The sequence below is a fragment of the Rhinopithecus roxellana genome, chromosome 5, assembly GCF_007565055.1.
Source record: "Rhinopithecus roxellana isolate Shanxi Qingling chromosome 5, ASM756505v1, whole genome shotgun sequence".
Classification (NCBI taxonomy): domain Eukaryota; kingdom Metazoa; phylum Chordata; class Mammalia; order Primates; family Cercopithecidae; genus Rhinopithecus; species Rhinopithecus roxellana.
Window position 1 is genome coordinate 174581653 of NC_044553.1, and position 24477 is coordinate 174606129.

At 42.1% G+C, this 24477-nt stretch overlaps 1 protein-coding gene across 3 annotated transcripts in view; it reads right to left on the bottom strand.

Annotated features, from left to right (window-relative positions):
• Positions 1-24477, bottom strand: part of ZNF609 (zinc finger protein 609) — a 238610-nt gene that overhangs the window by 176948 nt on the left and 37185 nt on the right. For 2 of the 3 annotated variants that reach the window (XM_030929873.1, XM_030929874.1), the window contains exon 2: positions 19171-20044. In XM_030929873.1, coding sequence (XP_030785733.1) covers positions 19171-19917 — 747 coding nt within the window. In that variant the 5' untranslated portion in view covers positions 19918-20044. Of the gene's footprint in view, positions 1-18094; positions 18190-19170; positions 20045-24477 lie in introns of those variants that run through there. The other variant, XM_030929875.1, reaches the window with a different exon arrangement.

Genomic DNA, 24477 nt, shown 5'->3' on the forward strand with positions numbered 1-24477 from the left:
ATGAACAACTTGGTTCATGTCCAAAATCTGGACATGACTCTTGACTTCCTTCAATCTCTTCCCAACATGGTATCAATTACCAAGATGCTATCAATTGAACTTCTATTCTCTCAAATCTACCCACTTTGCTCCTTTCCTATTAATACTATTCTGGTCCAGCTGTCTGCCAATCTTAATAGGTCTATGCTAACTATGCTAACAGGTTCTTAACTGCCTCCAATCTTGCTCTCCAATCCCCTCTGCAGATGACATAAAAAGTAATTCTTTAAAAACTCAAAAATCAATCACTGTAATCTACTAAAAAGTCTAACAACACTTTTCTGCAGCTGTTAGGATGAAATCCAAATCCTTTAACAAGGCTTTTAAGGCCTTCTACTATCTGACCCCATAGCACTCCAGCCTCATCTTACCATTGTATTCCTCCTCCTCTAGTCATAGTGAACTTCTTCCAGTTCTTCTCATGCCCCAAGATTAGTCTTACCACTGAACCTTTGACTATGCTATTCTCTCACCTGGCACAAGCCTTTTGCCCTCTGTCTATCACCTGTCTAATTCTAGCTTATCCCTTTGGGTCTCTATTTAACTATCAGAGAGGTTAGAGATCTCTGTCACCTCTTTTGATCAGAGATCTTCCTTGATCCTACACTATACTCTGGCCACCACTGCTATGTGTACCCACAATACCCTATGTTATCATTACTCATCAAAGTTTGTTATAATAACCAATTTATCTGTCTCCCCCATTAGAATATAAACTCCAGGAACCCGGCATGATGGCTCACACTTGTAATCCCAGCACTTTGGAAGGCCACGGTGGGTGGATCACTTGAGCCCAGGGGTTCAAAACCAGCCTGGGCAACATGGTGAAACCCTGTCTCTACAAAAAAATACAAAAACTGGCCAGGTGTGGTGGCATGCGCCTGTAGTCCTAAATACTTGGGAGGCTGAGTTGGGAGGATCATTTGAGCCCAGGAGGCAGAGGTTATAGTGGGCCAAGATTGTGCCACTGTACTCCAGCCTGGGTGACAGAGTGTCTAAAAAAAAAAAATATATATATATATGTATTTTTTTAAAATTTATGTATCATATACATACACACACTCCACGGAGCAGAGACCACATTCATTTCATTCAACTTCTGTTTTTTTTAAGATGGGGTCTTGCTATGTTGTCCAGGCTGGATTTGAACTCCTGGGCTCACAGGAACCTCCCAACTCAGCCTTCCAAGTAGCTGGAACTACAGGTGCGAGTCACCATGCCTGGCTTCAACTCTTTATCCTAAGTGCCAGCATACCGCATAGCACATGGTAGTTATTTAATAATTATTTGTTGGATGAACTAAATGAGAATCCATAAACTTGAACAGCTTGACTAGGACAGCCCTCCAACCTGTAAGTCCAGAAAAACATTAATTTTGTTATAAAGCATCCCATATAGGATCTGTTGAATCACAGGGAATTTTGTTTTGTTTTGTTTGAGACAGAATCTCCCTCCGTCGCCTAGGCTGGAATGCAGTGGCATGATCTCGGCTCACTGCAGCCTCCAATTCCCGGGTTCAAGTGATTCTCCTGCCTCAGACTCCTGAGAAGCTGGGACTACAGGCACGCACCACCACACCCACCCAATTTTTGTATTTTTAAGTAGAGATAGATTTTCACCATGTTGACCAGGCTGGTCTTGAACTCCTGACCTCAGGTGATCCACCTGCCTCGGCCTCCCAAAGTGCTGGGATTACAGGTGTGAGCCAGCGTGCCCAGCCGAGAGGTAATTTTAAAATCAGCTAATGCTGTATTATTAAAGCAAGAAGTTTAAAACTCCCAATTAAATAAGGAAGAGCCAGACAAACATTATCAAGTAAAAGGTTTCCAGAGTAAGGGTTAAAGAGAGAAGAAATTGATATAGTATAAGGGACTGCTGGAACCTGGTGAAAATTTTTAAAATCAGAATCATCCTGCGAGTTGATAAACTAAGATTGGACTTACTGTTCGGTAGCCTGATTAATTCTGGAAATGGTTCTGAAAGATACAGAAACACGTAAGCAGGATAAATGCAACTATAAGGAACCATCCCTAAGATAAGATCAATACAAGATTAACAAATATATATATATATCCTTTTTTTGTTTTTTTTTTTTTTTTTTTTTTTTTTTTTTTTTTTTGAGACGGAGTCTCGCTCTATCGCCCAGGCTGGAGTGCAGTGGCCGGATCTCAGCTCACTGCAAGCTCCGCCTCCCGGGTTTACGCCATTCTCCTGCCTCAGCCTCCCGAGTAGCTGGGACTACAAGCGCCCGCCACCTCGCCCGGCTGATTTTTTGTATTTTTTTAGTAGAGACGGGGTTTCACCGTGTTCACCAGGATGGTCTCGATCTCCTGACCTCGTGATCCGCCCGTCTCGGCCTCCCAAAGTGCTGGGAGCCACCGCGCCCGGCCAAATATATATATTCCTAATGAATGCCCAGTATATAGTGGCACCACAATAAAATCTAAGTTTTCTTTAAAAGTATTCTTTGGGTGGGCATGGTGGCTCACACCTGTAATCCAGCATTTTGGAGGACTGAGGCAGGAGGGTTACTTGAGTTCCGGAGTTTGAGACCAGCCTGGACGACATGGTGAAACCCCATCTCTACCAAAAATACAAAAATTAGCCGGGTGTAGGTGGTGGCGCATGCCTGTCATCCCAAATACTTGGGAGGCTGCGGCAGGAGAATCTCTTGAACTCAAGAGGCAGGATCGCACCACTGCACTTTAGCCTGGGCAACAGAGCGAGACTCTGTTTCAAAACAAAACAAAACACAAACAAACAAAAAAACCCCACCTCTATGAGGTTTCTGCTTAATTCAGCAAGACTGAATAAACAAAAAAAATACAAATAAATTTTTAAAACTAAGAAATATACTGCATGGGGGCAGGGGAATGGAAGAGATTAAAGTAGGACTGGGCTGGCCCTTTTCTGCTTCAGGTTATTAGACGTAAAACAGGAAGGAGGGTGAAATATGACTAAGGAATAAGAACAATGAGAGATCTGAAAATTTTAGTTAAATATGAAAATGTCATTGGGGTTTTATTTTCCAACTATCTTCCCAGAATTTTCTCTGGCCTGAATGCCACTTCAGGTTGGTAATTTACTACGAACTACAGATAGCCCTACCTAACTTGGTTTCTAAACAAGTCGATCTTTTCTTCTGTGACATGAGGACATTTACCTGCTTAGTTCTTTTTTTTTTTTTTTTTTGAGACAGAGTTTCGCTCTTATTGCCCATGCTGGAGTGCAATGGCGTGATCTCAGCTCACTGTAACCCTTGCCTCCCAGGTTCAAGCAATTCTCCTGCCTAGGCCTCCAGAGTAGCTGGGATTACATGTGTGTGCCACTACTACCAGTTAATTTGTTGTATTTTTAGTAGAAATGGGATTTCACCATGTTAGCTAGGCTGGTCTCGAACTCCTGACCTCAGGTTATTCGCCTGCCTCGGCCTCCCAAAGTGCTGGGATTACAGGCGTGAGCCACCGCGCCTGGCCTTACCTGCTTAGTTCTGAGGAGGTGATTCGATGGTTCAGAGGGGACATTATTTTAAGTCTTTAAGTCTCCTCTATCCTACCCCTCCCCCCTTTAAAAAGAAGATCCATTTCACAAAGGCTGAGGGGCAAATACTAAGAGTTTCCCAAATCAATAAGCTTAAATTTCCATTTCTGGGAGCTTTGCCCTGGCCAAACTGCTTCCCAGGGAGAGGCGCATTGTGCTTTTCTTTTTCCCGAGTGATACTATATTGGCCTACACCCAGAGTTATTTTTACTCAGCTTTTCAACATGAAAACTTCTCTTTGGCCAGTCCTCCAGGGCAACTGCAATGCCTTGTCCAAGAGATGCCACCAGTCCGTGCCTAAAAGCACCAAGCCTTCAAATGAGGTACACTATTCACAGCAGTGTCATCTCTAGGCAGTAACAGCAATTTTGAACTATGGGTGAAACGTCTCACTGTCAAAAAAAAAAACAAAAAACACTCACCGTCAAAGGCAGTATAGCAGTTTTTCAAGATACAGACAATGCTGTACCCAGACTATAATGAATATCCAAGGTAGAACATATGAAAATGACTGCTTTTTCCTGGTTATTTTTATTTGAGAACAAAGGAGGAGCCCTTCCTAAATCTGCATAACTAAATATAATCCCATTTGCTTAAGGCAAGACCAACAACAAATGTAAAATGTTATTTCAGAAATAAAAACAACAACAAAAAATTAAAGCAGGATAAAAAAAAAAAAGGCTGGGTGCAGTGGTTCACACCTGTAATCTCAGCACTTTGGGAGGCCGAGGTGGGAGGATCACTTGAACCCAGGAGTTCGAGGCCAGCCTGGCCAATACGGTGAAACCCATCACTACAAAAAATACAAAAATTAGCCAGGTGTGGTGGTACACGCTTGTAATCCTAGCTACTGGGGTGGCTACGGCAGGAGAATCACTTGAACCCGGGAGGTTGCAGTGAATCCAGATCGCACCACTGCACTCTAGCCTGGGACGACAGAGAGCGGCTCCGTCTCAAAAAAAGAGAAAAAACCAAGCATGGTTTAAGCTAGGTTCAGTAGTGCAGGCCTATAGTTCCAGTTACTCAGAAGGCAGAGGTGGGAGAATTGCTTCAGCCCAGGAGTTCAAGTCCAACCTGGGCAACGTAGTGAGACCCAGTCTCTTAAAAAAAAAAAGGGCATAGTTTAGATAGAATCTAAAGGTGAAAGTGAGAAAAGGCTAGAAGGTGAAAGGTATACCTCAAAGGACCTACCAAAAGGCAATGGGCCTAAGAAAGCGAAACTAGGCTTAGAAATATTTATGTTGGTAAGAGGAGAACAGCTCTGCCTACATGATAGTTCTGTTCAATTCAAGGGTAAGATCTGAGGTTACCATACAGAAATAAAGGGAAGGAATTTGTGGGCACTGTGAGGAACATGAAGGTTGGGACTGAAATGTAAATACTATAATAATCATTACGTTAAGCTATATTCATTCCATGGACTCAAAGCTTCCACTACATAGAGAATCTGGATCCTAAGATCTGCTCTATTGTCATAAAATACCTTTGTATACTAAATGGATAATATTTAACATTATAAAATCAACTATATGTAACTGGCAAAAAAAGAAAGGAAGGAACAAAAACCAATTTGAATGGTTTGGGCCTCATAGCTGTTCTGCATGAGTGTATGCACTGGAGGAAGCCAGAGATAGGAGATTTGAACTGGCTTTTTTTTTTTTTTTTGGGGGGGGGGGTGGGGGGGGGGTCTTGCTCTTGCCCAGGCTGGAGTGCAGTGGCGTGATCATGGTTCACTGCAGCCTCAACCTCCTAGGCTCAAGTGATCCTCCCGCCTCAGCCTCCCAAGTAGCTGGGACCACAGGCGCGTATCACCCCACCCAGTTAATTTTTTAGTTTTTTGTACAGACGGGGCCTCCCTATGTTTCTCAGGCTGGTTTTGAACTTCTGAGCTCAAGCGATCCTCCCACCTTGGCCTCTTGAAGTGCTGGGATTACAGGTGTAAACCACCATGCCCAGCCAATTGGCTAATTCCTTAAATCTGGTTTCCACTCCCATGTGCCTCTCATAACATAAGCATTTTACTAGGCTTAGGGTGATTCTAGTATTCACAAATACATATTTTTCATTAATATAGTCTAGCTCTCACACAAGTCAGCTCTTATGTGGGGACCTCAGCTGAAGAAATAATGGCTTGTCTCAATGCTAAAGAAAAAACTGATTGTGTTCAATTCATGGAGCCTGTATGTCAATCTTCAAGAAATCATCCTAAGAAATTCTGCAGGTAACTTCTGACTGAGTGCCTCACATCTTGACTTTAGAACCTAATCCTTGTAAGAGATGGGAAAGGACAGGAGAGATACTAGAAGCCAACAAAAATGAAAGAATTTCTCAGTCTCTTTCTGAAATTGTAATAAGCAATCAGCTTGTTTGATTTCAAATCCCTACATTCTCAATCCAAGCACATATGTACAAGCAAAATGAAAAATGCCTTATGGCATATTTTATTTAAAACAGACACTCTACCAGATGTTTAAGAATCTGCATAGTGATGAAATTAAGATCTAGTCTAATATGGTGTATATAAATGTGTAGTCACTTTGTATGATGAGTTTTTCCCCACATTTGCCAATTTTTTCTCCTCCTACTCACAGTGGTATATGAATTTGAGATACTAAAAAAAATCCATCTAAAGTACAGATTAATACAAATTCTGAGAACATAGGTAATGCATGTACCAGTACTAAAAACCATACTTAAACTTCTAAATTTTTATATTAAAGTATTTATTATTTAAATTTTATGAGAATTTAAGGTTATGTAATTATTATTTTGGCTAAAGTATGACATACCACAATGTTTTCTAGTATGAGTTTGCTATGCTTATTACCTGGATGAGGAAATAATCTGCACACCAAACCCATGTGACACACAATTTATCCATCTAATAAACCTGCAACATGTATCCCTAAACCTAAAGGTTTTTTTAAAAAACGTATGTGTTTGCTGCACAATTAGGTATGTGTTCATCTCTGATAACAATTAGCATTCTAATTACTCTTCTTCAGGCATAAGACTTAAAATCTCAGCAAGGAAATACTTTATACCCCAAAACATTAATGCTCTTTTTGATTTCAAAGAAATTGTATTTATTTAAAAAAAAAATCAACAACAAAGAACTAAGAAATAAGGGACTTGCTCTATTTCTGTGACGCAATATTTCCTCTTCCGAAAACAGCATGTTTACTTTGAATGCATCCAGAAGCAGACTCAGGAATAAAGTCTTTTTTGTATTGCTACATTATTTTATTTTCGAATGTCATGAATTTCCAGAAAATTAGGAACACCTATTACCCAATATAAGCACAGAAATACATTTACAAACCAATGAGAAAAGAGACTGGTTTTGGATTAGCTATAAATTTTAATTATCCAAATCTGTCTCCTGCCCCTTTCTAATCTACATAGAAAAAAAGCACAAATAGCCTATATGTGGCAAATACATCTACTCATAAGAATTTTCCTTAAATTTGCCTTAAAAATTCTGAAACAATAATTTAAAACTGAATTAGTAACATAGATATGGATATGTTAAAGGCTGTCAGAAATTCAATAATTAATTATCCTAATTAAGGTCATAATGAGAAATCAGGTTCATTATAGTTGAATTCCAAAATGCTTGACCCCAACATAAGCATCCTGTAGACTGAGCAATGAAAAAGAAGAGTCCTTTTCACATGACAGTGATTTTTAACTAAGAGGAACATTACACGTACCTGTTGAACTTAAAAAATAAAAATTAAAAAAATAAGCGGGGTGCAGTGGCTCACGCCTGTAATCCCAGCACTTTGGGAGGCTGAGGTGGGTGGATCACGAGGTCAGGAGATCAAAACCATCCTGGCCAACATGGTGAAATCCTGTCTCTACTAAAAATACAAAAATTAGCTGGGTGTAGTGGAGTGTGCCTGTAATCCCAGCTACTTGGGAGGCTGAGGCAGGAGAATCGCTTGAAACCAGGAGGCAGAAGTTGCAGTGAGCCAAGATTGCGCCACTGCACTCCAGCCTGGCATTAGAGCGAGACTCCGTCTCAAAAAAAAAAAAAAAAAAAAAAAAGTACAGGCTTGGAGTCTCCAGCCCCAAAGATTTTATCCAGTAGGACACTTACACTTTGCAAAAGCTCCAGAAGTGACTCTGATATGCACCCTAAGCTAAGATGTTTCACGACCAAGAAACTCTGCAACCTGAATGTTAATTTCTGTAACAGTGTGCTGATTTGGTTGATCTAAGTATGATGACTATGTATACCTCCTTTCTTTTTTTTTTTTTTTTGAGACGGAGTTTCACTCTTGTTGCCTAGGCTGGAATGCAATGGCCTGTTCTCAGCTCACTGCAACCTCCTCCTTCCAGGTTCAAGCAATTCTCCTGCCTCAGCCTCCCGAGTAGCTGGGATTACAGGCACACTCCACCACACCACCATGCCTGGCTAAGTTTTTGTATTTTTAGTAGAGATGGAGTTTCACTGTATTGGCCAGGCTGGTTTCAAACTCCTGACCTCAGATGATCCACCTTCCCCGGCCTCCCAAAGTGCTGGAATTACAGGCGTGAGCCACCATGCCCGGCCTCTATACCTCCTTTCTACAACACTCTGTTATCTTTCACTAAGGTTTGATTCAGTGCAGAGCTAAGTATGACTTCTGAAGAAACAAAAAAGAAAAAAAAAAGGGACACATAAGCCAGGAAATATCAACTCTGAGCTGGGTGAGTTAGGTACCAGTTTATAAAAACTTTTTACAGTTAAGGAACCAAAAAACAACAACAACAACAACAAAAAAAACAAAACAAAAAAATCAATCAATGCTGTGTGGAAACCTGTAAAATAAAATAATAAAAGATAAAAATAGGCCGGGCGCGGTGGCTCAAGCCTGTAATCCCAGCACTTTGGGAGGCCGAGACGGGTGGATCACGAGGTCAGGAGATCGAGACCATCCTGGCTAACCCGGTGAAACCCCGTCTCTACTAAAAAATAAAAAAAAATTAGCCGGGCGAGGTGGCGGGCGCCTGTAGTCCCAGCTACTCGGGAGGCTGAGGCAGGAGAATGGCCTGAACCCGGGAGGCGGAGCTTGCAGTGAGCTGAGGTCCGGCCACTGCACTCCAGCCTGGGTGACAGAGTGAGACTCCGTCTCAAAAAAAAAAAAAAAAAAAAGATAAAAATAAAAATAAAAAAGAACTCATTACCAAATGAAAACAGACCCCAAGAAAGGATTTAATGCCCAGGTCTGGCTCATCAAAACATAATCTAGTATTTGCCACCAGGGCTGTAACCCAGCAATCTTAAATTTAAAAAGCAATTAGAGTATTTCACAGGTGCACAAATTGTCATGTCCCAATGGACAACAAACATTTCAGGGTAAAAACTGACCACCTCAAAACATCTAAAAACTGTCTTTTTTATTTCCTCACAAAAAAGTAGTAGCCTCCTTTTAAGCACAGGACATACATTCAAAAACGCCCAGTAGATGTCTGAAATGGCAGGTATTATCGAACCCTACATACACTAGGTTTTTTTCTTTACATACGTACCTATAATAAAATTTAATTTATAAATTAGACACAGTAGTAAGAGCAGGTGTGAGCAGTAAGACACAGGTTGTGAGCATGCTCACACCGTAATCCCAGCACTTTGGGAGGCTGAGGCAGGGGAATCACTTGAGCCCAGGAGTTTCAGACCAGTCTGGACAACTAGCAAGATCCCAACTGTATAAAAAATTTAAAAATTAGCCCGACGTGGTGATATATGCCTGCAGCCTCTGCTACTTGGAAGGCTGAGGCAGGAAGATCACCTGAGCCCAGGAGTTTGAGGCTGCAGTGAGCTGTGATCGTACTACTGCACTCCAGCCTAGGCAACAGAGGGAGACCCTGTCTGTTAAAAACAAAAAAACAAAAAAACCCTAAAACTATAAAAACAAATTATAACAATGTGTTGTAATGAAAGTTGTGTCAATATGGTGTCTTTTTCTTTCTCTCTATCAAAACACTGTTCTGTACTCACCCTCTTTGTGATGATGTGAGATGATAAAATGCCTACGTGATGAGATGAAATGGGGTGAATAGTGTTTAAAACAGTGATTTATTTATCTCTGGAATTTTCCATTTAATATTTTCACATGTTGGTTGACTGAGGGTAACTGAAATCACAGAGAGCAAAAACAAGGATAAGTGGGGGACTACAGTACCTCAATCCTCATTCTTCTCTTGACTGTTCTGGCTACCTCAGCTAATCCCTTCAAAAGGCTAAAGTCTGTACCTTACAAGGATTAGCAGAGAGAGGAAAGAAACTTCCTATACGAAAACAATCATGTTATCTTCATTTCAATCCTTAGGAAAATAATTCAGAAGAAGCTGGTTATATCCAAAGAAACTGACCTTAATGGAGAATAAACAAAAGCCATGGTTCTCAACATGAGATCAGCCCTCTGCCAAAAGAAGTCCAACAAACACTTCCAAACTGACCAAACAACAAAACCCCAAACTTCAATACCTCTAAATGCTCTGAATCAATCTCTCCCTCAAGCCTTCTTGGAAATCAGTAGGAGTTGGAATATTAGCTATCATAAATTCATTATTTTCCAAAGCCTTCAGAGGATAATTCTTCAAAGTCTCTAAGGATATCCTTTCTCCTTAATTTCACAATGATCTCGCACCTCAAAGCTAAGAACAGTAACATTAGCAACAACTAACATTTATTGGTTACTTACTATAATGCTAGGCACTGTGCTGTGTGCTTAACATCTTTTTATCTCATTTAATCCTCACAATAACCCTATGAAGTCAGTACTATTATTTACTTCCTCCATTGAGATGAGAAAAGTGGGTCTTTTTAAAATATCTTTTCTGTTCTTCTGCTCTCAAAGTCCCAAACCCTTAGATATTCATTCCAATTTTAGGTTCCTGTCAGTTTCTCCACAAAGAGTTAAAGATATATACGGATATCACTCAAAGAAGAGAAAAAAACCATACCTACTGCCCAGTGTTACACTTTACCCTTTCAAGTTTTTGGAAATTTCAATTTCACTATTAAGAGGGACGGGTGCTCTACAATAGTAGATATCAAACTTTAGTGTGTATCACAATCAACAGGACCGCTAATGTTAAAATGCAAGTTGTTGGGTCTCAGCTGGGCACAGTGGCTCACGCCTGTAACCCCAACACTTTGGGAGGCCAAGGCAGGAGGATCGCTTGAGGTTAGGAGTTCAAGACCAGCCTGGACAACATAGTGAGACCCCGTCTCTAAAAAAATTTTAAAATTAGCTGGGTGTGATGGCACACACTTGTAGTCCCAGCTACTGGGAAGGTAGGAAGTGAGGCAGGAGAATCACTTGAGCATGGGAGGCTGAGGCTGCAGTGAGCCTTGATTGTGCCACTGTATTCCAGCCTTGACAACAAAGTAAGACCCTGTTTCAAAAGAAAAAAAAAAATTTGCTGGGTCTCAAGTCTAGAGCGTCTAACTTTAGAGCCTGGGAAGAGGTCTGAGATCCAAATTTTTATCAAATTCTCAGATGCTGCTGATACAGGGCCCACTAATTTATATGAAGGGAAAAGGAAGTAATCCCCTCTCACCTTAGCTATCACCTCATGTGAAGACACTTCTCTACAGAGTACTTTCAACAAGACAGACACTTAGGGTTTAAAACACCTCCAGGGTCTGAAAGCTTAAAGATTTCTTTCTTTTTCTTCCCCACTTCACACCAAGGCTTCAATGGCACCACTAACATGAAGGTACATGAAATCCAGAAAAAGGAAAATTAAGGACAGAATGTTTGTAAACTTTGCTAAGAACTTCTTACCGCTCACATTTTACTTCAGCCTGAAGTCTTTCCTTTAGGCCTCCTTGAGCAACAGATGCCAAAAGAAAAGTAGATTCCTTTGTAATACCAACCCCCAAAACAAGGATGGGCTCTTAAAATATAACAGAGCTTTGCCCTATGAACAGAAAATCTCAAAATGCTCCAAATTCCTCCTTAGTTCACCTTAGCTATCACAAAGGTCTCTCTTTTATCACACTATCCTTCATCTCAAAAGAGCCATTGCTCTTACCCACGACTGACTCAAAGTCTACACTTTCTTAGGCAGCTTAAATATTGATTATGTCAATGTCATCTAGGATGAATGACTTTAGGGAATAGGATTTGTTAAAAATGTCTCCTTGGTCAGCCAGGAAAGGTTCTTCTGTGGGTGCTCTGAACCATGACTAAACTGTACTGAGAGAAATATATTTTAAAATATTAATATGGTCTGGCACCTTCCTGATGCTAATGGTTCCAGGCCCACCCCAATGGCACAACTGGGAAATTAACTGAAGAGAAAAGCCATCTTCCCTCTGCTCTCTACTTTCAGATGCTCCTCCTCCACAGCTTTGCCATGCACAGACTCATTCTATACATATACACAGAGATAGGACATGTTCATACACACAAATAACTCTCCACAGGAACTGAAAATCAAAGCCTAACCCCATGGTTTTTAAGTGAGCAAGTCCAATTTCCTTCTTTGTAGCTCTTGACACATGCTGGCTGGGAGCCGTCTGGATTTTTTCTGCCTTGTTCCTGCACCAGAAGGCTCTGCACTGCAGGTCAGGGGATGATAAGGAAATGAACAGTGTAATTTCCAAGGCCTCTGAACACAGCCCTGTCAGCAGCTCTGGAGGCGGGTTACTCAAGCATGGCTTGAAGAGTGAAAACCACAGAGAGAGGGCTCAGACAGCCAGCAGTGGCAGGATCTCAGCTGTGTATGTTACTGCCACCTCCAGCCTGAAAGCCCAAGCCCTGCTGCCTCCCTGGATGAGCTCTGCTGGTAAAAGCTCTTATACCCAAATGGCAAAAATACAAGTTCACACTAGGGGAGGAAGATTAAGGGCTAAGACTTAGATTTTGTTCCACGCACTCTTGTGTAGAAACAAAAACACTTAGTGCTACTCCTGTGTCCGTGAGATTGCATATGCTGGCAAAACTACAGTAACATCCATCCAACATACCCAAACCCACACCAGGGATATGGCCAGAAAGGAAGCTCGATTCATATCGAAGTCTGAAATTCAACATATGAAGTCTGAAATTCAACAGGCCACTTCAATATGCCCTAAGCTAATTTTTGGTCTTCCCCCGACCTCCAACTATAAATATCAGGGGCTTTGGAACACATCACCACCATGAAAATTTCCCGGCCTAGATTTTGAACTTCTTCAGACCACAGTGCTAAAAATCTTAGCTAACATGTTTATCTGTTCATACGGGGATTCCTGTAAAGTGGAATGTTATGTATTTCAGTACCTTATTGCCTAAAACAGACTAAAACCACTTTCCACTCAAACTGTATTTTTCTTTGTTCTAATATTTATTGAATGCTTCCCAAGTGCCAGGCACTAAGTATCTTATATGAATTAGCTAACTTAATCTAAAGACGATTAAGGTCGGGTGTGGCCGACCTTAGTAAGGTCGGGTGTGGCGGCTCACGCCTGTAATCTCAGCACTTTGGGAGGCCAAGGTGGGTGGATCACTTGAGCCCAGGAGCTCGAGACCAGCCTGGCCAACACAGTGAAACCCTGTCTCTACTAAAAATACAAAAATTAGCCAGGCGTGGTGGTGCATGCCTGTAATCCCAGCTACTCTGGAGGCTAAGGCAGAGGTTGCAATGAGCAGAGATTGCACCACTGCACTCCAGCCTGGGCAGCAGAGTGAGACTCCTTCTCATAAATAGATAAATAAATACAAACTAATGTAGGTGCTGTTTCTCTCATTTTGCAGATAAGAAAACTGAGGAAGAACAATTAAGAAACTTGGTCAAGATCACTCAGTAAGTAAGTGCAAAGGTAGGATACAAAGCCAGGTAGTCTGGCTCTAGAGTTCACACTTTTTAAAAAATTTATTATTTTTTTGAGATGAAGTCTCACTCTGTTGCCCAGGCTGGAGTGCACTAGTGTGATCACAGCTCACTACTGCAAACTCAACCTCCCAGGCTCAAGCCAGGACGCCTGGCTAGAGTTTATGCTCTTAGTCACTAAATTATACATAAGAGTTGATGCAAAAATCAAGTTTAGAAGGCTGGTGTTTTAAATGAGAAGTGGCCCCCAATACCTATCTTGAAAGAAAAATTCACAAAAGGTTCTCAAACTTTGATGTATATAGCAATTATCTGGAGAGACTTCTGGAAGTACAGATTTCTGGGCCCTTACCCCAAAAACTTATTTAGCAGATCTGGGGTAGGGTCCAAGAATATGCGTTTTTGATACTCTGGTGATGTACATGGTTTTATGGGACGCCCTTTTAGGAACTCTGCTCTAGATGGTAAACTGTAAGCCCCTCAAAAAGCAGAGACTATTTCTGTTTTATTCACCAGTGTATACCCAATACCAAGTAGAAAATCTAGTACCTAAAATGCATCCAATTAATCTACTGACTGAACGAAAAGTGATAACAATTACCCAACCGTATATATTCTCTACAAATACTTAGTAATATTCACGATACATTTGAAGGTCTGCCTATTAGTGATGTGTCCAAGGAAGAAGCACTAGAACAGGGTTTTTTTCTTATCTGCAATTGCCAAGTAAAGAAAGAACTATTCCTCAATTATTACAATGAAAATTTGGCTGAATGAAATATTCCAGAACACACACACATATATCATAAGTAGTCAAGCTCAAAGTAGCAGTTTTAAAGTAACTTTTCTTCTTTATAAATAACAGGATAGGTTCAGTGCCAGCTGTAATGGTTATTCTTTGCAAACATCATTCATTACCTTACCCTAAAATCCTAAACTCAAAGATCCTTTGTTTATTGAGTGTCTACAGTGTTAAAGTCACTGTGAAAAACAAGTGGAAGCAGTTTTGGGGTAAAAGCAATTCTGGAGTATGTAAGCATTTTCATCTTATGTTTCAAGGTAATCTTTACATTGGAAAAATGGCTGGGTGTGGTGGCACACACTTGTAGTCCCAGCTACTCGCGAGGCCAAGGCAGAAGTGCATAAGCCCAGGAGTTCAAGATTAGCATAGGCAACATAGCGAGACCCTGCCTTAAAAATATGCAAATAGGCTGGGCGTGGTGGCTCATGCCTGTTATCTCTGCACTTTGGGAGGCCGAAGCAGGTGGATCACTTGAAGTCAGGAGTTTTAGACCAGCCTGGCCAACATGGTGAAACCCTATCCCTACTAAAAAAAAATTAGCCAGACATGGTGGTGCGCACTTGTAATCCCAGCTACTCGGGGAGCTAAGGCAGGAGAATCGCTGGAACTCAGAGGCAGAGGCTGCAATGAGCCGAGATTGTGCCACTGCACTCCAGCTTAGGTGACAGAGTGAGTCTCCATCTCAAAAATAATAATACTAAGAAAATAACAAATAAAGTGGGAAAATGGAGAATCACAACATGCCATAAGAATTTGGTGTCTGCAAACCTGGCTTTGCCAGTGACTACCTGTGAGATGCTGGGCAAGTCACAAGACCTCACTGGTCTTAGTTTCTTCTATAAAATGAGGAAATTGGACAAGATAATCTTTCTCTGGGACCACCTTGAATTACAACACCTAGAAGGAAAACAGAGTTTCTGAATGAAAAAATAAATTAAGCCTGTAGTTACAGAATGCAACTCTGTCCGACATAAATATCAACTTCTTTTTAATGTTTTCCATGAAGGAAAATGCTTGAGGGCATTTGGTTTCAGGAAGCAAAGTTGACTGCTATGCCATCAATAGCTGAGAAATAACAGCTAGTGGAAGAAGGCGTTAAGAAAGCCTTGGATCAGAAGGAATAAAAGAGACCTGACCTTGGTTGGGCAATGAGGGACTGCAATACAAGAGAACTGAGCTAGAAGGCACAAATTAGGGCAGGAATACAAAACCAACGGCAAAGGAAGATGCTCTTAAGAACACAGGATATGACAGCACGCATGATCAGAAGTTGAAAGAGCAAAGAGCACATTTTATGGTTTTCTTTGTATCCTAAACTAATGGGGGAAGTGGTAAATACATGCGGCATTCTGAAAGCAGCAGAAGCTGACATTCAAACACGGGAAAAGCTAAGTGCAGTGTTCCTACCTTGCAAGATCAAAAGCAGCAGCTAAAGACATGTGAGGGGGAGTTTCTGGTTGGAAACTTCTAGATCCTTTCTTTAACTACTAGAGCCTACTTGGCTATTTTATATGATTCGGGGGAAAAGAAGGAGTCTCACCTTAAACTCCTGACAAAGTCAGCACAGATAGATCGTTGCCATCTGTGGTTTGTAAATTCCTTTTTTCTTTCCTGTCAGAGTGGCGACATAAGCACTAAGCTCAGGACACTGAGACAGGCGCCTGCCCTCCTCCCTACCTCCCCTTCCATCCCTAACTTAACAACCCATCAATCAAACCAAAGGCAAGGGAACAGGCAGGAGCCAGAAGGCTCTGTCTTGTTTATTCCTCAACATTCCCTCCCCCATCTCTTCAGCTGGCAGGAAGTATGAGGCAAAAGTGTTCAATAACAATTCAGAGCAGCAGCAGTTGCTAAGAGCCATCTCTGGTCTCTCCTAGAACTCTGGGAAACAGCACAGAGAGAGCCCTGTCAGAGGAAGGTATGATGAGCAAAAGTGGGATCCCATGAAGGGAAATCCACATCCTCATCTGATAGAAAATTTCCTAGGCCATAGCCTGAGATATCTACTTTCACAAGAGAGAAGAGCATGAGATAGATAATTTTTCTCTCTCTCTTTCTCTCTGTCTTTTTTTCTTTTGAGACAAGGTCTGGCTCTATTGCCTAGGCTGGAGTCCAGTGGTGTCACCTCAGCTCAATGCATCCTCTACCTCCCAGGCTCAAGCTATCCTTCCACCTCAGCCTCCCCAGTAGCTGGGACTGCGGGTGCACACCACCCATGCCTGGCTAATTTTTGTAGTTTTTGTAGAGATGGGGTTTCACCATGTTGCCTAGGCTGGTCTCAAACTCCTGAGCTTAAGCAATCTGCCCACCTTGGCCTCCCAAAGTGCTGGGATTACAGGCATGAGTCACCAGGCCCAGCCAGTAATTTCAATATTCAAATCTTCCTCATTGGCTAGTAGTCAACATTGCTACTCTGCACCACAGACTTCAGTCAAGAAACTTCCCAAATTTTATGAGTTCTTCCTCTTCATGACAGCTCCCAGTTTAGAAAAATGCAATTCCTAGATTATATCAAAACATCTGTTTAGCTATTTTTGTTCTGTTGGTTGTCCCTACATAGAAACGTCCCAAACCACAGGCAAGCCCATTTCTCAGAGAGAAGATTTTAAAGAAGTTTTCAAAGACTTTGCTTATAAATTATAGTACTAATCATTGAATACTCACTGAGCACCTATTATGCCCCAAACCGAGAGATTCTTGCTTCTCAAAAGCTGCTCCTCTGCATGGTTCCTACTTTCTTTCCTTTAACTTGCCTCTTCTGCTGCTCCCAGTCCAGAAATGTTCTCTCCCTGCACAGCATGTTTTAATCTCCTAGCAACTTCCAAACATTTATTTCAATAATTATTTATTTCAATAGCCAAAGGTAATATGGAAAGGCACCCCCAGAACCAGACTGTCCAAAAGGGTTGAGGGAACAGGGGAAGGAATGGAGAAAGCAGGTTCTTGCTTATGGTTACATGAAACTGTATAGCAAATTTTCTGCTTCTAATAGTAATTGCCAGCAATTTTCTCTTTCAAAAACTGAAGTGCAGTCTCTTTCCCTTTTCTTTCTCATTCTGCTGTCCCATTCTCACAGTCTCCCTGGGAGGCAAAGCTTGTATGACAAAGCAGCATTATTAAGGAACAAAATTCCCTGGGCACCAAGATGTATTCTTAGCTGAATATACTGCATCTTTTAGCTCAATTATAATCTGAAGGGCAGCCACCCAATCAGTCCATGCACCTATATGTGAGAAAATGGGTTCCATTTGCTTCTCTGTTAGAGACAATCATGGACATTTATACTTAAATCAAATACAAAGCTAAGCAATATTAATCCTTTCATCCACAGACTACTACAGGGCTTAGAAAATTGCAACATGAGTCAAGTACTCTAAAATTTAGACAGGAGAATGAAGGTCATCCTCAGAAGTACTTTTTAGTACAGGAAGAATAATGATTATGAATATGGATATATGGCAAGAGTTTCTTGAAGCCAGATGTAGGGAACAGTCTAATGGGCCTGGAACAGAAGCAACAACTGCTAGTACTCCTAAGCCTCTTTAAAACAGTATTATCCATCTGTACCCGAGAGAAAATAGCAAATCACAGCCAGCACAGGATGAGCCAAGCTAGTAACCAGCTGGAACTTAACTCTGCTGAAGTGGACTATAGCATCTGCCACCTAAACACAGGCAGCCTCTCTGGCAGCTGCCACTGGTAAAAGGGAATGAGCCACTGTATTATTAGTGGAAGAAACTCACAGCCCTGTTACCAGAGAGGCCCAGATGTTGCTAAGAGCTACAGATGTGCCAGAGGCAAAGACCAAAATACCGATAGCAAAGAAAGCATGAGCTACCACTGGAATCCAGGCACCACCACCCAAACATACATATCCAGCCATTATTTATTAACACTTACATATGGAAATAGGTATTCCCTGCTGCAGCTGATGTAATTACAGAGAAATCAATTTATACTGCATCTGCTGGGATCAGCTGAAAGCACAGGGTGAGCAGAGCACAGAGCAGAAAATCAAGAGCCAATGAACAGCTCACCACAAGGCCACTGTTTTGCAGGAAATTACAAGCTGCTGAACTTTAAAGCTGCCTGAGCTGACCCGAGACTCACACCTATTCTCCTCCAGCCCTGCAAGTTCCATTTCCTGAAGCATGAACTAAGATCATCTTCCCAGAGGAGGGACCAGTTCTAACCCCTCCTGGGGCTGCAGGCACCTGTCCTTTCAAGTCAAGCAGAAGGCAAGGTATCATTACACTGTTTGGCAGCTATCAAACCACCAGGAGACTTTGATTCCTAATAGTTGTGGGAGATACCTGGCACAAAGCTACATCTTTAGTGGCCAAAGAATCTCTTTCTAGGCCAAACTGTCATAGCCGCAACAGTAACTCATAAGATCTAAGTACCTCAAAGTACAATGAGTACCTCTTGCCCCAAAAATGTGCCCCTTTGCTCTTTGGTAGCCAGCAATAGAACACTTGGTAGATATGCCATGAAATTTAACCCTTTGTTCTACCAGAGACCCAACAGCACCATTTATCCCATCAAGAACCGTACTCAATCTGTATTATGACCAAAGGCGTATTGTTTATCAACTATTATGAGTCTGATGATGAAATGCCAGTCAAGCTGGGAACCAAATAAAGGTTTGATGCCAATCTCTACCAACAAGCATCTGAATTGGGCAAAGACAAGGTGGGAAGGTCTCAACTCAGACTACAGAAAGTTCATTCTACAAAGTAGCTGCCCCCAACAACAAATATCCTATTCCAAAATGTCCAGGCCTGCTGTAAATGAGTCTGTAGGGGAATCCTCTAATTTGGAACAAAACCACATTATCATTACCAGCTGCTCTGACCTTGTAATTGGTCATTACCCACACTAATGAGCCTCCCACAGAGTACACATAGTGTTTGGCAGTTAGTCCAGGGCAGTTCTGACTGGCAGTCAGTGGGCAGCCATATCTGGCCACCTCTTACCTTTTCAGACTTGACTTTCTTTAGCGGGCGACACTCATTCTCCCCTTCCTCTGGCTCCGGTTTAGTTCCCAAAGGATTGAGCGCTGCCCCAGGCTCAATAGCTATACTCCCAAGTGGTTCCACAGCTCCTGTATCCACCCCTGCACTTCCATCATACTGACCACCCCGTCCTCCCAAGGGAACTGGCTGGAGGACCCCAGGATCCTTTTCTGAACAAGTCCCCACTCCTTCGCTTCTCTCCTTCTTGCTCTTAGATGAGCTGTTCTCCTTCTCCTTTTTGGAACCGGCTACACTGCGGGATGCCTTAGCCGCCTTCTCTGAGCCCTTGGGAGCAATAGCAGCAACCAGGCCTCCAGCATTGGCACCATCTCCTGAGCGCCCCTGCACCTCTTTCTTGCTAGCTGCCCCCTCACTTGGAGTGAACAGGGAAGTCCCTGGAGTGGGTTTGCTAGTGTCTTTGCCACTCTTATTCCTTTTGGATTTTGATTTGCCTTCCTTCCCTTGAGGACCTGGCACTGGGGTCACAAACTTGATGTTGTCTGGTAGTGTGGCCACAGCATTGGGAGCCGGTATCCCCACCTCCTTTGAGCCTGACATTTCCAGTTTCTGCTGGTCCTTTTCCAGATCGGCGTCCAGGTCAATGATGAGATTCCCTACTCCAATGTCCCATTCATCCCCACTGTCGTATGTCTCAACCGGGTTTGCATCCACTCCTTTCCCTCCGGAGGCTCCACTGCTCAAGGACATCTTAGAGTCAACGTCCCACCTCAAGATTCAAGGCTCTTCCTTGCCCCCAGCTTTCCTATTTTCAGCTTCAGCTATGTTCTCAGACCTGCCACATTGGTCAGTACATGCCCAGTGGACAACATCATTGCTGGAAAAAGAAAATTTAAAAAGCTGTTAAAGGAAACAATACAGGCAAGAGACGCCAGAAATAAACTCCCACACAAAAAAAGACCCTTCCTATGGGGCTATCATATCACAACAGACAGGACAAACAGGTTCAATTGTATTTCTAACCGAGTTACAATGGACCTAAGGAAAAATCAATTCCCACTCCATCTCCCTAGGGGAAAGTACAGTATTTCCAATTGCCCAGAGATTCCATGGTAAGTCTTAACTAGGAGTCCTTTAGAGTTAATTTCCCATTCCTAAGAGAACTGTTTCTACTACCCCTGTCAGCTGGCAATCCTTTCTCCATCAATATAGGTTCTGGCATATCATAGATTCAAGCTTCAGCACAACTTTACTCATGCCCCCATTTCTCCTTGCTTTTTCTTACATTATCAGAGACTCAGGACATGATCTAGCAAAAGCTTTAAAAACTCTCTAACAGGGTCTGTCTCTAGTACAAATAGTATAGATTCCTCCTATTACTGGGAAGGAAAAGTCTTATGGTTAAGAATAAAAGAGAAAAACAAGCAGAACTGGGGAAAATACAACTTCAGGACAGGGGGCTAAGACTTGAACTAGGGACAATCTCAGAGGGGACTCAACCAATCAGCTTAAGTTCAGAGAAGCTAAATCAGCCTTCTCAAACTCCAGGTTTCAAATTATATCTCAATAGCAGGCCTTTCCCACTAAAATAGGAAGACACGCAAAAAAAAAAAAAAGAAAAATGTGTACTCTATGAAAAACTGGACACTACTAAAAATCCTAACACCAGGATGTAGGATAACGCTTCACTTTCTCATGTAATATTGATGGCACTGTTTTGACAAACACCAGGCCTCACACCACAGGAAACAGAGATTGGCTACAAAAGGGGGTGGTGGTGACGGGGTATTAAAAAGGCAATTTACAGCCAGGCACTGTGGCTCATGCCTGTAATCCCAGCACTGTGGGAGGCAGAGGCAGGTGAATCAACTGAGGTCAGGAGTTCAAGATCAGCCTGGCCAATATGGCAAAACTCTGTCTCTACTAAAAATACAAAAATTAGCTGGATGCGGTGTCAGACACCTGTAATCCCAGCTACTCGGGAGGCTGAGGCAGGAGAATCACTTGAACCTGGGAGGCAGAGGTTGCAGTGAGCTGAGATCAGGCCACTGCACTCCAGCCTGGGTGACAGAGTAAGACTCTGTCTACACTATCTCCTGACTAACGAGACTTGAGGAGTGTGCCATCTAGAAAACCTGGCAGTCAACATATACCATCCAGTATTATTTTATGATAAAGTCAAAGAGTTCTGTTCTTGCTTATTCCTCTGTCCACCATCTTTCTGTATCCATTAATTTTTTTTTTTTGAGTCAGAGTCTTGTTCTATTGCCCAGGCTGGAGGGCAGTGGCCTGATCTTGGCTAACTGCAACCTCTGCCTCCCAGGTTCAAGCAATTCTCTTACCTCAGCCTCCCAAGAGGCTGGGATTACAGGCATGCACCACAATGACCGGCTAACTTTTGTATTTTTAGTAGAGACGGGGTTTCGCCACGTTGGCCAGGCTGGTCTCGACCTCCTGACCTCATGTGATCTGCCTGCCTCGACCTTCCAAAGTGTTGGGATTACAGGTGTGAGCCACTGTGTCCAGCCAAAAAGTAATTATTATAAGATAATTGAGTAGAAAGAACAAGCCAGTGGTGTCACAGTGAATTCTGCAAAGTGGATCTCTAACTTTGTAGAGATCTGTAAATGCTACAGATAGGAGAGAGACAAGACAAATTGTACTTTTTTACCTACTCCCTCAGAGTAATGTCAAAGAACTAGGGTGTAGGGGCAAGAAAAGATGTCACAGTAGGAGAACAAAGGAGAGGAGCCAGGTGAATGCCTTCTAGCAACTGGAATTTAAGAGGAAGAGGTGTGCACATTTATCTGCTGTTTAGCTGTAGATGTGGAAATAAAATATATCCATTACCCAAGTGGAGATCTTAGTGTTAACAGCAACCAACCACTATTTATTAGTAAATGCCAAGTCTACATAGATCCTACTTTATAAGAGAAGAGCAAAAAGTGGGGGTGGGGGATATGATGTAGAAACTATGAAAAAAGTTACCCACAAGGTAAAGGAAACATAATCTCTTACGAAATGATACCTCGAGGCCAGGCATGGTGGCTCATGCTTGTAATCCCAGCACTTCGGAAAGCAAAGGCGGGAGAATCACTTGAGCCCAGGAGTTCGAGACCAGTCTGGGCAACATGGCAAAACCCCGTCTCTATAAAAAATACAAAAATTAGCTGGGTGTGATGGTTAATGCCTGTAGCCCCAGCTACTCAGGGAGCTGAAAGGTGGGAGGATAGCTTGAGCCTGGGAGGTCAAGACTGCAGTGACCTGAGGTTGTGCCACTTCACTCCAGCCTGGGTGACAGAGCGAGACACTGTCTCCAAAAAAAAAAAAAAAAAAAAAAAGAAAGAAAAGATACTCTGAAAATGATGTAGGATTCTGAAGAAATCAGTAAGCTGTTTGGAATTCTCAACACTACACAAGAGACTTGGCCTCCATGAAATAGCATAGTAGATACCTGTTCATTTGTTAGAAAATCTTTTATTTATTGCCTACGATGTGCCAGGCACTAAATAGGTGCTGAAAATACAGCAGCAAATAAGACAGTGAGTAAGGCAATGGAACACGGTACTGAAAATAATTTTTTTATTATGAGGGGCAGAGGGCATCTCTAGGAAAGGAGATGCCAACTGAATTTCCATGATAGAGAATTATTAAAGCACAGTTCTTCCCTAAATCATAATTTTTTAGTTCTCTAATCTTTGCAATTGTGGCTAGACTTAGAGTATAACCTACATCAATCTAGGGGTTACTCACTATCCTCAGTATGTAATTTAACCATTAAAACAACCCCACCTTGTTTTATCCTTAGAAAAACAATAAAACTTTCCTTAGTTTCAAAAGACCTTCCTCTAGAAAATAGAATGGTAATGGAAGAGAGACTCTGGAGGAGTAAGGAAAGCATATAAAACAGAAAAATGTTAGTGCTCACTGAGAGCTTCTGACAGTTCTCAGTCTACTGTACTGCCTGCCCTGCTGCAGGATGCATGATAAACAAAGTATGCCAGTAAGGAAGAGAGCATTAAAAAGATAACAGAGGCCAGCCACAGTGGCTCACGTCTGTAATCCCAGCACTTTCGGAGGCTGAGGCAGGCAGATCACTTGAGGTCAGGAGTTCAAGACCAGCCTGGCCAACATGGCGAAACCTCATCTCTACTAATAATACAAAAATTAGCTGGGTGTGGTGGCATATGCCTGTAATCCCACTTACTTGGGAGGCTGAGGCACGAGAATCACTTGAATCTGGGAAGTAGAAGTTGCAGTGAGCCAAGATCACGCCACTGCACTCCAGTCTGAGCGAGAGAGTGAAATTGTGTCTCAAAAAAAAAAAAAAAGTTAAACAGGTTAAAATGAAAATGTGTAACTTAGTTGAAGGACAAAAGGATATAATATTTAAAAAATGCAAGGAAACAAACAATGCAGTATCAATTAAAATTCATAAAGAAAGCTGGACATAGTGGCTCAGGCCTGTAATTCCAGCACTTTGGGAGGCCCAGGTAGGTGGATCACTTGAGGTCAGGAGTTCGAGATCAGCCTAGCCAACATGGCAAAACCCTGTCTCTACTAAAAATACAAAAATTAACCAGGTGTGATAGTATATCCTATAATCTCAGCTACTTGGGAGGCTGAGGCAGGAGAATTGCTTGAACCCAGGAGGCAGAGGTTGCAGTGAGCCAAGATTGTGCCACTGCACTCTAGACTGAGTGACAGAGCAAGATGCCATCTCAAAAAACCAACCAGCAAACAAAAAACTACCTGAAATACTGAAATCAGTTTAATATAGCATAAATTTAAATAAGTCCTATAAATACAAATATCAACTGCATTTTGTAATCTGAAAACTCAATTCAGATATTAACAATTATCCCTGAATAACATGTGAGGCAAAACCAGTACTTTGATAATGTACCTCAAAAAGCCTTAACAATAAGGAAAGACAAACTGTAAGTTATAAAGCTTACACTCTTTCAAATTCTTCTTGTTCCAATTCCATATGCCATGGCAAATTGTTTTGTTTTTTGGGATTTTTTTCTAGTAAGCAAGTAATACTGCCATTATACTTTTTAAAAATTGTACTTTTTCTGCCGGGCGCGGTGGCTCAAGCCTGTAATCCCAGCACTTTGGGAGGCCGAGACGGGCGGATCACGAGGTCAGGAGATCGAGACCATCCTGGCTAACACGGTGAAACCCCGTCTCTACTAAAAATACAAAAAAACTAGCCGGGCGAGGTGGCGGGCGCCTGTAGTCCCAGCTACTCCGGAGGCTGAGGCAGGAGAATGGCATAAACCCGGGAGGTGGAGCTTGCAGTGAGCT